The sequence below is a fragment of the Ochotona princeps genome, chromosome 7, assembly GCF_030435755.1.
Source record: "Ochotona princeps isolate mOchPri1 chromosome 7, mOchPri1.hap1, whole genome shotgun sequence".
Taxonomy (NCBI): domain Eukaryota; kingdom Metazoa; phylum Chordata; class Mammalia; order Lagomorpha; family Ochotonidae; genus Ochotona; species Ochotona princeps.
In genome coordinates this window covers 30,315,642-30,328,440 of record NC_080838.1, presented here as the reverse complement: position 1 = coordinate 30,328,440, position 12,799 = coordinate 30,315,642, and the positions used below count along the sequence as shown (strand labels likewise).

Below are 12,799 nucleotides of genomic sequence, written 5' to 3'. Positions count from 1 at the left end.
GAGGCTGCGACTAATCCGCTCCCGAGCCTTCATCAGTTTTGAAGCATTTTATTCTCCTATTCAGTTCCTCTCTGCTAAAGAGGTTTCTGAATCTACTCTGGACTGTTGGCATTGCCGTGGTTGAGAGAGGCAAAGTATAAACTGGAGGAGTCACCCCTCTGTGCCTTGGTCACAGAAAAGGCACTCGCATTGGTTGGCACGTGAGGGTACCAATTAACACCTGAGCATTGTGGAACGCTATCAAATAAGGATTTCATGGAGAAAAATCCCCTTCTCGCTGTGAGGAACTTCCTGACGCAGTCCCCAGCTCCAACCCCAGCAGAAGGTTAGGAGCTTCGCACTCACCATGCGCCCCCCAGCTGCACACCCTTGCCAGACCCCTCACCCGCCTGTGCACTGCGCAGCCGCAGCCCTTCCAGACAAGCGAGACGTTGCTAAGGCCGCTCTCCCAGTCCCTCCTGCAGCCCCGCCCATCGCGGTACTACTGATTGACATCCACGTTACCCAATGGAAAGAAGAGGTGACCTTGCGGCCCGTCCCCCTTTCTCTGCATTCTACCAATAGCTACTCCAGTTCTTAGAGCACAGCGTTTCTCGGCGAGGTTTCCTAGCGACGGCGTTGGCGGCGTCAGAACGCCCCGTTCGCACATGCGCAAACTGCGAAGGAGGAAGCGCGCGTCTTCCTCCCGGTGTTTTGGAGTCATAGTCGCATTCAGAGCCGTGTCTGGAGGGTCGGCTTTTCACACTCGTTAGAGTGGAGAAGGAGCAAGGTTAGTAGCGAGGTGCTTTTTCTAAGTCATCGGTGAAGACGTGCGGAGCCCGCGTTTGCTTCTCTGGCCTCCTGGAGTCCAGACTGGGAGTGAACGGGCCTGCTGGGCGGGCGGCGCGGGTCCAGCGTCCGGCTGGGGGCGGCAGAGGCGGAGGGCACTGCTTGGCGTTGGGCACTGCCAGGCGTTGGGCACTGCCTGGCGTTGGACCTTGAGCCTGTGCAGTGTCTGGGGCTGTAGCCCTCGGCCTCCCCGCTCTTCCCTGGTCCGGGGAGTCTGGCACGGGAGGACCCCGGGTGTGTGGGTTGCAGAGGTATGGAGCAGTGTTGCGATTGAGAAGTGTGGTTTGTGGAAAGATGCATCGCTGCACGCGCGGAAAGCTTCACCCGGCAGGACGAGGTTTTACATAACGCTGTAATGTGGTCAGGTAGGTCTTCAGTTGCACCCATAATCACTGTTTAGACAAATGACACCAATCTCGCGGAATCCCAGAATTTGGTCACTTTTGCAACCACTTCGGCCGCAGATCCGCACTCTCGAATCTGGTATTCGTGCCTGATGATCCAGTTAGCTCCGTAATCAGCCGCCAGAGTCAACACTCCTGTAACTGCTGTAAACCAAATAAGACTCGTGTCCGGAGGGTCAGACTTGGGACTTCTGAACTTGGCCAGAAAGCAGCTAAAAGGGTGGGGGAGGAGTAGAGTGGTCCACGAACATCCCGAACATTCCCGCTAGAAAGAGAAGACGGCTCTTACAGCTTCTGACAATGAATTGTAGAGGCAGCAGGGCCCCTTTGATGCCTCCTACAGTGCCTGCTCTAGAGCATTTTCTGAAAGTCATGCTGTGTATTCCTGAAAGAGCCTCCCAAAGCACTTTTTCATGCTTTACTGAATGGAAACGTGACACGTTTTACAAAACTTACTCTGTCTTGTTCATATTATATCACAGTCCCCCAAGCATTGTGGTCATTGGTTAAAAAAAACAATTCACTAGATTTCTGAAAACAAAAAGAGTTTTTTTTTTTTTAATAAGTGGGATTTTTTTTCCCATACATAGTTGCCCCAGTAGAAATTTAAATATTGCAAATCCAAGATGTATGAATCAAGTAAAATATTACGTCTCAAAAGTATCGATTCCTGAGGCCTTTGTTCCTCACAGCAAGTTGCGCTTAAGCAGTTTCAATGTTGTGTACTTCATGTTTAATACTATGTTTAAAGGAATCTCTGGGACCCCGGAAATGAATAGTAACTAAGTGTATAGATAGCCTAATTCTAAATTGTAGGCTCTTCTGGCAATTAAAAGGCTGAATGTCAACCTAGTTCTGTACCTCTCTCATCTACGCTGTTCTGTTTACTGTGCTAACATCTAGTTAAAGCGGCTTTTTGTATTCACAGGCTTGGATTTCAGTTTTTAGGTTCAAGATAGGATGTGGTTCAGTGTTGAAAAATAGCTGTTACAGGAAAGGAGGGAAGACGACAACACTGTTACAAGAGTTCCATCTGTGAACCTCATTGAGTCTGTTCTTGTGTTCATGTCACATCACCATGGAAGAATAAATGAAGTATCAGATGGTTAAAGAAAGGATAAGTAGTTGTTACCAGTCTAACTACACTATAGGACACTGGTAATGATGTAGGGTAGTATTAAATCCAGGTGTTCTTAATCTGTGTTATGCTTTCAACATGTCATGCGCTATGCCAGCTAGTGGGAGAGTTTGAAAGGAATCAATTAGGGTAAATCGGTGGGAGCAAGTACTTGGCCTAGCTCTTAGGATGCCGGCCTCCTGAGCACCTGTTACCCGGTCAGACTGCAGCTTCTGATTCCAGCTGCTGCTCATGTCTGTCCTGGGCTCCCTGCCACCCAAATGGGAAACCTGGACTTAGTTCCCAGTTCCTGGCTTCTGCCTGGCCCAGCCCAGATGATGGTGGACATTGGAGGAGTTGAAACAGTGGTGGGAGATCTCTCTCTCTCTCTCTGCATTTCTAAGTAATAAGTTGTGTGGCTTTTTTTCAGATTGTAAGTAAAAGATTAGTAAAACCAAGGAATCCACAGATGAGCCAGGAGAGATAGACATGGTGTTTTGTTTTGTTTTGTTTTTACAGAGTGTTCAATACATGCTTTGGTGAATGCTTATAAAAATGTCTTTAGGGGCACAGAAAGTAGGGACTACTCCCTAAGGCATAGGAGAGGACTGTGTGGGGAAGGTGGCATCTGCCTTGAGTCATGAAAAGGAGATAGCATTCATGGAGACTAGGAAAGAGGACTAGGTTCACATCAGCGGAGTGTTGCAAGGTGAGAAGAAGTGGAATATTCTAGTATGGCAAGAGTATGAAGTAAGTTTATAGGGAAAGGTGGACAATTTGTCTTATAAATTAAGGCTAATTGTAGGATAAGGAGGAGTAAAGACTTTAGGTTGCAAGATATGCACTTTTAGCAGTGGGATACTGTGATTATAATTTGAGCTCTTTCAGAGAGAGTTTTGTGAGTAAGGAACTCTCTTTGAATATAATGGTCCTTAAATAAAGCAGTGCCAAATGGAAATCATGTGAACACCAAAGGTTGTTGGACTTCATGTTCAAGCTGCAGGAAAATAAATGATGGCATCTCTCTTGTTTTCTTGTACTTGAATTTTGTAGTTTAATTTGGAGTAATTTACAGAGAAGATTACTCATTCTTCATTTATTAAATATTTGTTGCATAATTGCAGTGTGCCAAGCAATCTATTTACTGAGATATCTTCATGTTAAAATTTTCCATGTGGAAGTCATCTTCCAAAAGAGTGATATGGTCCATAGGTAGTAAGGAAATATGTAAATTAGATACTATTTTATAAAGTGATAAGTTGTACAAAAAAACACACCAAAGTCTAGACAGTAAATGGAATCGGCATGTAAGGGGAAAGAGGAGCGTGTGGTGTCAAATATGTTGTTAAGGAGAAGCCTCTTTGAAAGAGGAAAATGTGAGAAAATGTTCAAAGATGATGAGACAGTAGGTTATTGAGTGAAGAACACTGCAGAAAGAAGGACCTACTAGAACAGAAGCACGCCTAGGGTAGGGAGCCAGCGAGGTCAGGGAGTACAGAAGAGGCCAAGTCAGAGGGTGCAGGTTATTAGAGCATTGTAAGGACTTTGGGTTTGTGGTATGGGAAAGTTCTGCAAGACTTCAGAAAGATCTACATTGATTATTAAAAGGGACTTCAGGCAAGTCATAAACTGTTTTCTGAGTAGGGGGTTTTCAGTGGACTGACCTGCCTAGACTGCCGTGTAAGGAATAGACAAGATGAAGAAATTGTTGGTATTGATGATAAAAAGACTGGTATCATAACTTCGAAAATATTATTTTTAAATGCAGCTCCTGAAAAATATTGCACGTCTTAATATTTAAGCCAAGTACCTTGCTCAAGGTGAGGCATGATCTTAGGAAAAGGACACCTCTGGTGTTAAATCTCAGTGAAGTAGTCTGAGCCTGCTCTTCCACGACACACCTAGTAAGAAACATTAGGTTGACAAGCAGTGAGAACGTGCTGCCTGTGGGAGACCCTGGTGCTGATGGGACCAGGGCAGGAATCCTGCTGATTGTCTTAGATGTCATGCTCACCAGTCTGCTGTTTTTATATCCATTCCCTTAAAAAGATGAGGGATTCTTGTTTTTTCAGTTTTTATTTTATATTAACTATAGCCAGTTATAACCTTTTCAAAGTACCAATTAGCTTTTCAAAGTTCTGAATGTTGAGGCTTATTTGCTTAAAAAATTTCCATTCAAATTTGGAGTAGTGTTAAAACAGATCTCTTTTGAATGAATTTTTGGGAGTGAGCATGTAGCGCAACAGTGAAGACATTGCTTGGGCCTTCTGCATGCGTACTGGAGTGCTGTGTCCCATTCCATTTCCGAGCCTGGCTTGGTGTTGGTGTGCACACTGTGGAGTTGGAGGTAATGGCCAGCACTTGGATTCCTGTCACCCAGGTGGGAGACCCAGATACTACAGGAACCTCACTTGGGCCTGTCCAGGCTGCTGAGGAACTGAGTCAATCGTTAGCTGGTCTCTGTCTTTCTGCCTTTCAAGTAAAATGAAAATAAATAAAAATTAATGCTTTTTAGTTACTTAAAATATTTTATTGATATAATTGAAAGGCAGAGAGGTACATAGAGACAGACGTGTTCCATCCCCTGGTTCACTCTGCAAATGCCTGCCTTATCTGGGCTAGCCCCGGCCAAAACCATGAGCCAGAATCTCAGTCCGGGTTTCCCAGATGGCTGGCACGGCCCTGGACATTGGAGCTGTCTCCTGTTCCTTCCCAGGGTTTACATAATCGGGAAGCTGGACATGGGGAACACAGCCAGGACTAGAACTTAGGCGCTCCAGGACGATATGGTGGTATCTTAACCATTGGGTCAAATGCCCAGCCCAAATGTCTTTGATAACAGTATTACATGATTTTCTGCATGTAGATTTGTTTTATTTAAAAATTATCATGTGTTTTCTGATGGGGAAATCTTGTATAAATTAGACATAAAGGGCCCAGTGCTATAGTCTAGTGGCTAAATCCTCACCTTGCATGAACCAGGATCCCATTTGGGTGCCAGTTCATGTCCATCTGCTCCAGTTCCCTTCCAGCTCCCTGCTTGTGGCCTGGGAAAGAATGATGGATAGCCCAAAGCCTTGGGATCCTGCACCTGGGTAGAAGACCCAGAGGAAGCTCCTGGCTCCTGGCTTCATATCACCTCAGCTCTAGCCATTGTGGCCACTTTGGGAGTGAACCAGTAGACAGAAGATCTTTCTCTCTGTTGCTCCTTCTCACTGTAAATCTGCCTTTCCAAGAGAAATAAATATAAATCTTTTTCTTTTTTTTTTTAAAGATTTATTTATTTTATTACAAAGTCAGATATACAGAGAGGAGGAAAGACAGAGAGGAAGATCTTCCGTCCGATGATTCACTCCCCAAGTGAGCCGCAACAGGCTGGTGCGCGCCAATCCGAAGCCGGGAACCTGGAACCTCTTCCAGGTCTCCCACGCGGGTGCAGGGTCCCAATGCATTGGGCCGTCCTCGACTGCTTTCCCAGGTCACAAGCAGGGAGCTGGATGGGAAGTGGAGCTGCCGGGATTAGAACCAGCGCCCATATGGGATCCCGGCGCATTCAAGGCGAGGACTTTAGCCACTAAGCCACGCTGCCGGGCCCTATAAATCTTTTTCTTAAAAAGGGAGATTAGATATGAAATAACTTTTTCTCTGAGTTCTCCTTTTTCTTTGAGTTCTCTATTATTTTTCCACTCACATAAAAAATCTTGTGATTTCAAAATAGTATTTGTTTATTCACTTATATGCTTATTTGAAAGGCAAAGTTAAAGGCATAGAGATAAAAGAGAGAATCTTCCAAATGCTGGTTCACTCTGCCATGGGACCAGCCCCAAACCAGGAGCCCAGAATGCCTCTGGGTCTTCCATGTGGTTGGCCGGAGCCCAAGCACTTGGGCCATCTGCTGCTGCTTTTCAGGAATATTAACATAGAATGGAGTTGGAAGTGGAACAGTGGAGAGTTGAAACAGTGTTTGTTTACAATGCCAGCAATAAAGGTGGCAGCTTAAGGTGCTGCACCACAACACCCACCCTAACAATAGTAAGAAAGAAGACCATAACAGGACTCTCACACCTAAACAAGACACGTGCCTCTGCAAGTTCAGGATATGGATCCTACCTTATACCATGTGCAGAACTTATTTTTAAAAAATAAAAATTAAGGGCCCAGCATGATAGCCTAGTAGCTAAAGTCCTCGTCTTGCATGTGCCAGTTCATATACCCGCTGCTGTGCTTCCCATCCAGCTCCCTGCTTGTGGCCTGGGAAAGCAGTCGAGGATGGCCCAAAGCCTTGGGACCCTGCACCCCCCGTGGGAGACCTGGGAAGGTTCCTGGCTTCTGATTGGCTCAGCTCTGGTTATTCCGGCCAGCTGGGGAATGAATCAGCAAATGGTAGATCTTTCCCTCTGTATCTCCTTCTCTCTGTATGTATGCCTTTCCAATAAAAAGAAATTTAAGTAAATAAATAAAAAATAAAAAGTTAAAATTACTATATGAACGGGTAATTTCATTCCTAAGCCATAACTCAAAATAACTAAAGACAGATATGCAAACTTACACACAGATGATCATAGAAATACTATTCACAATAGCCAAGAGGTGAAAACAGCCTAAGTTTCCATTAATGGGAGCCAAGGATAAACCAAATATAACACATACAGTGGAATGTTATTCTGCTGTTAAAAGAAATTAAGTCCTGTATGTACCATGGTGTGCACATTATGGATGAAGCTTAGAAATATTATGCAAAGCATAAAACACAGGTTACATATTATGTAAAAAATGCAAGAATAAGGAAAACCACATTTACTCAGAAAGCAGATTGGTGGCTGCCAGGGCCTGGAAGAGAATGAAACAAGGAGTAACTGCTTATTGGCTATAGATATCAACAAAGAGAGATAGAGGTTTTTCCATCTGCTGGTTGGCTCTCCAAATGGCTGCAACAGCCATATTTGGGCAAGGCCAACGTGAGGAACTAGGGGCGGGGCCGTGCTGTTCTCCTGCATGCATGGCAGGAGCCCAGGTGCTTGAGTCATCACTGTCCTCCCAAGTGCATTAACAGGAAGCTGGACTGGAAGTGTAGGAGCTGGGACTTATTGCATTGCAAGTGGCAGCTTAACCCACTGCACCACAATGCCAACCTCAGGAAGCTGATGTTGTGTATAATATTTAAGTGACAAGGAGCTCAGACTTCATGAGGCAGATAATTTTATTACAGTGACTTTTCACTTGGGAAATGCCTTGTTTAAAGAATGTTTTTCGTTGGGTTGAAGTATTTCTGTTGTAATTTTCTATTAATTTTGTATGTGAATTCTGAAAATTATTCAGTGTTGAGTTCAATGCTCTTTACCTACCCTTTGAAAAGTATTGATTTTTCTTTTAAAACCTAATCTAAAACCTAATTCATCCATCTTCCTTTTTTCTCATCTAAATAACTATAGATTTGTTTCAAAAAATTCATTTATTTGTTTGTTTATTTGGAAGAGAGTTACCAAGAGAAGAGAGACAGAGATCTCCTGATTTTGGTTCAGTGCCCGTATAGACCCAATGGCCTGGGCTGGGCTGGACCGGAGCTGGGAGCCAGGAGCCTTATCCAGGTATCCAGCATGGGTGCAGGAGCCCAAAGATTTGGGAAACTTTCTGCTACTTACCCACGTGGAACAGATGGGACTTGAACCTGTGCCCATATGTGATGCCAGCATTGTAAGTGGCAGCTTTATCTGTTGTACCACAGTGCCAGCCCCTATAAAAGTTCTTTAACTGGCCTCTTCTCTCCAGTGTGGTGGTCATCCAGTCATTGCCTTACACTGATTTCGGAGTAGTAATATGTCTGAATATTATTGTTATTAAATAAAACACGTAGTAGGCACTGTTCTAAGCATTATGTTTATTCCTCAGAATAATTCCTTGGAGCCAGCATGGTAGCATAGCGAGCTAATCCTTTACTGGCAGCATAGGAATTCCAAATGAGTGCTGGTTCTAGTCCTGGCTGCTCCATTTCTGATCCACCTCCTTGTTGATGGCCTGAGAAAGCAGCAGGGGATGGTTCTGATCTTTGAGCCCCTGCACCACCTGGGAGACCCAGAAGAAGCTCCTGGATCCTAGCTTCAGTCTGGCCCAGCTCTGACCATTGCAGTCATTTAGGGAATAAACCAGTATAAGGAAGATCTCCTTTTCAACCTCTTTCCCTCCCTCCCTCTCTCTCTGACTTTCAAGAAAAGTAAGTCTTTAAAAACAAATCATGATCCCATGAAGTAGGTTCTGTTATTAGCCCCAGTAGAAACAGGAGCAGAGTAATTCTCTACTGAAAGCTACATAATTAGTAAACAATATAGCCAAGGTCAAACCCAGATTTCTTTTTTTTTTAAGATCTGTTTATTTTTATTGTAAAGTCAGATATACATAGAGGAGGAGAGACAGAGAGGAAGGTATGTCCAAGTGACTGCAACGGCCGGTGCTGTGGCGATCTGAAGCCAGGAGCCTAGAACCTCCTCCAGGTCTCCCATGCGGGTGTAGGGTCCCAAGCTTTGGGCCGTCCTCGACTGGTTTACCAGGCCACAAACAGGGAGCTGGATGGGAAGTGGAGCTGCCGGGATTAGAACTGGCACCCATATGGGATCCCGGCACATTCAGGGCGAGGACTTTAGCTACTAGGCCACGCCGCCGGGCCCAAACCCAGATTTCTAGAGTCAGAAGTGTAGCCCATTGCTTACAGTCTCAGGCACCTCAGGGGTTTCCATTCCAAGATCAAGCTGAAGCTTCTTGGTGTTGCTCAAATTGCCTTTGTCTCCTCCAGCCTCATCCTCACCATTCTCCATTAGATTCCTTATATTCCTGTAAAACCAACTTGCATTACCCCAATCCACAGCGTTTTTTTCACATGTGTGTGTATTAGCAACCATCTCCTTCAGCTTACTGGCTCTTCCGGGAATTCTCTAGCATTCATTCCAGAGATTGCCAGTTTCTGCATGTTGCCTGGGGCCGTGTGTTCCCTTTCCCTTGTTGAAGAAAGCATTCTGGGCCCAGCGAGGTAGCCTAGTGACTAAAGTCCTTGCTTTGCATGCACCAGGATCCCATACAGGCAGTCGAGGACGGCCCAAAGCCTTGGGACCCTGGGTGTCCACGTGGGAGACCCAGAAGAGGCTCCTGGCTCCTGGCTTCGGATTGGCTCAGCTCCAGCTGTTGTGGCCACTTGGGGAGTGAATCAGTGGATGAAAGATCTAGCTCTCTGCCTTTCCTCCTCTCTGTATATCTGACTTTTCAATAAAAATAAAAAATAAATCTTAAAGAAAATGTTCCTCCTCTGTGACCGCATTTCGCTAAAGCTATTCTGTATCATTGCGCTGACCAGAATGAATGGAACTTGTATGTGCCTCAGAGGCAGGGACCATATGTTCTGTTTCTTTCTGCATGAATTATACTGAATAAAGTTCCACATTTTCATCTTATTTGCAGATGATGATTCATGGTGATGGCTTACAGGGTTGTAAACAAAAGGAGGCATGTGGGACTGCAACAACTCTCATCGTTTGCAGAAACAGGAAGAACTTTCCTAGGCCCAGTGAAAGCCACCAAATTTGTTGTTGATGAACAGGGTTGTGAAAGTCTGTTAATCAGCTCAGCAGTAAGGCTTCTTGAAAGTTTGGATTTAAGCAGTGCAGCAGGACAGCTTCTCAGTGAAGCAGTTCAAGCACAGAACAGCGCATACAAAACTGGGACCACTACTCTTTTGTTTCTCGTCGGTGCGTGGAGCAGAGCTGTTGAAGAATGTCTGCACATGGGCATCCCGATCCCTGTAATAGTGTCAGTGATGTCAGAAGGCTTGCATTCTTGCAGTGAAGAGGTAGTTTCCCTTCAAGTGCCTGTCCACAACGTATTTAACCAGATGGACAACACAAGGAAGTTTTCAGGACTTGAGACATTCAGCATCGGTTTGTCACCTTTTCTGCAAGTTCCCCTAGACACTGGTTTGATACAGGAAAAGCAAGACCTCAAAGGTGGTGCCTCGCAGTCATCAACCATATCCAGTTTCTCTGAGAAGTCACCTCTCAAGTCCCCTAAACTCTTCAGGGCTCAAGCGGAGGTTGAAGTTGATGGAAACACATCACCAGCTCTGAAACACAGGCTGCTGTCACACACCTGCTGCCAAAAGTCAGTGTTAAGACACAGTAGACATTTTAATAAGACAGATAATTGGTGGATCCACAAGCGAGGTGGAATCCTACCACATGGTGTGTCTGCTCCATGCACTGATTTGATGGAGTTGGCAGTGGGCTTGAGTCATGGAGATCACAGCACCATGAAACTAGTGGAAGCAGCGGTGCGGCTGCAGTGTCAGAACGCATGTGTGGAACAGAATAGCCCCGCTATGCCATTTGTATTTGACATTTCAAGAATCTTCACTTGTTGTCTACCAGGTTTACCTGAAGCATTTTCTTGTGTTTGTCCAGGATACATCACTCATGTGTCAGTATCGACTGCTGCTTTGATCGAGGCATTGCAGAATCAGCCAGTTCGGGTAATTCTCATTGAAGGTGACCTCACCGAGAATTATCGCCATGTAGGATTTAATAAGTCTGCAAATATTAAAACAGTCCTAGATAGCATGAAACTTCAAGAAGATAACTCAGAAGAAATGTGGATGGACCGTGTATTGCAAGTATTAACCCAGTTTGATGTGAACCTCCTACTGGTCCAAGGAAAGGTATCTGAACAGTTAATTGAAAGGTGCATCCACAGTAAGCGGTTGGTAATTGGGTCTGTGGGCAGCCAGGTGTTGCAGGCTTTTGCAGAAGCTGCAGGAGCTGTCCAGGTGGCTTATATTACACAAGTGAATGAAGGCTGTGTGGGCAGTGGGGTCCACGTGACCACCTGGAGCCATCCCTCGGGTGTTCTGGATAGGAGCAACAAAAGAGCAGTCATGTTAAAAAAAGAAGGAATGAATTTGGTCACAGCAGTGCTCACCAGCCCAGTCACTGCACAGATACAAGCCAAGGAAGACAGGTTCTGGACTTGTGCCTATCGTTTACATTATGCTCTAAAAGAGGAAAAAGTCTTCCTTGGAGGTGGTGCAGTTGAATTCTTATGTCTTAGCCACCTTCAGATTCTTGCAGAGCAATCTCAGAAAGAAGGAAACCATGCCTGGTCGGGATGGCTTCCTAATACTTCCTCTTGGTTAGCCTCATCTCTGGCAATATACAGACCAGCTGTGCTTGAATGCCTTGCAAGCGGATGGCAGAAGTACCTTTCAACTCTTATCTGTAACGCTGGTAATTATTCGTCACAATTTGAAGCCAGCTCACTCCTGCAGCAGCATCTACAACATGCCAAAGATTCGGACTCTGCTTCGTCATATGTCCTGAAGAAATACAGTGAATTAAACAGTGGAGTTTTCAATTCCGGGATTTCAAGTAAACTGGAGCAGATTCCAAGAGTTTATGATGTTATTACACCAAAGATCGAGGCGTGGCGCCGAGCATTGAATTTAGTTCTCTTGGTACTTCAGTCAGACAGCGAAATTATTACTGGCCTTGAACACACTCAAATAAACTCACAGGAATTGGAGGGCTTTTTCTTTTTGTAGTATTATTAGCTAAGTCTTAATAAAATAACCCCCCCTTGTGACTTTTAATGCTAATAGTAAATTTACATACTAGTAATCAAGTTATAGTGCCTCAAATGACAGTACTGCCAGGAAAAGAATAATTAGTCACTAAAATGCATAGGCTGAGATTTTACCTTTCTTACGAGCTAACAAGTTAGCCTATTATTATTTTGTAGGTTGAAACAATACAGAAGAAACCTTGGTCAAAAATAAGCAGACTGTAACCAGAGCTTCATACTGGTTTGCAGTTTCTCATTTCTCTGATTCCCACAGGAACACCAGGAAGGGTCCATGATGGAAACCTGCATACAGTGAGTTGTGTTGCAGGAAAGGAACATGGAGCTTCGGTTAGTCACACTTTTGTGATAAGCAGGAACAGTCCTGTTCTTTGTCCAACAAGAGTTGTAACACTGTCAGGTTTGCTTAGAGCAAGCGTAAGTTCAAGATATGAACCATGTTCTTGTATTTTGGGCGTATGCAATAAGTATGCCAGGGTGCTTAGAACCCATAGTGGATAACTTCTTCGAACACTCCATGTCATTTTATATTAGGCTGGGATTGGCAAGAGATCCAGTGAGATAATCTAAAAATAAATCCCTGAAAATAAATGTGATCTTGAAGACAAGGATAATTGACCTCAAGGAAACCAAGTTGGAGAAAGAGAATCTTTCCAAGCAGACTTTTTAAGCAGAGAAAAGCTACCCAGAAAAGGCTCAAATTTTCAGTCTTTCGTCAATAACAGGCTAGAACCCCAAACAAAGTTAGGAAATCAGCCCTGGCCCATTTCTACCTCATCCACAGGAGTCTTCTTTTTATGGTTCCATTAAAAAAACAAAATCCCAATTATTTGAACAT

General features: G+C 44.6%; 1 protein-coding gene across 1 annotated transcript; it reads left to right on the top strand.

Annotated features, from left to right (window-relative positions):
• Positions 1-645: 645 nt before the first annotated feature.
• On the top strand, positions 646-12,003 carry BBS12 (Bardet-Biedl syndrome 12). Its single transcript, XM_004594547.3, has 2 exons — positions 646-769; positions 9,796-12,003. Exon 2 carries the CDS (start codon positions 9,806-9,808, stop codon positions 11,921-11,923), a length of 2,118 nt encoding a protein of 705 aa, XP_004594604.2. The 5' UTR covers positions 646-769; positions 9,796-9,805; the 3' UTR covers positions 11,924-12,003.
• Positions 12,004-12,799: the final 796 nt, after the last annotated feature.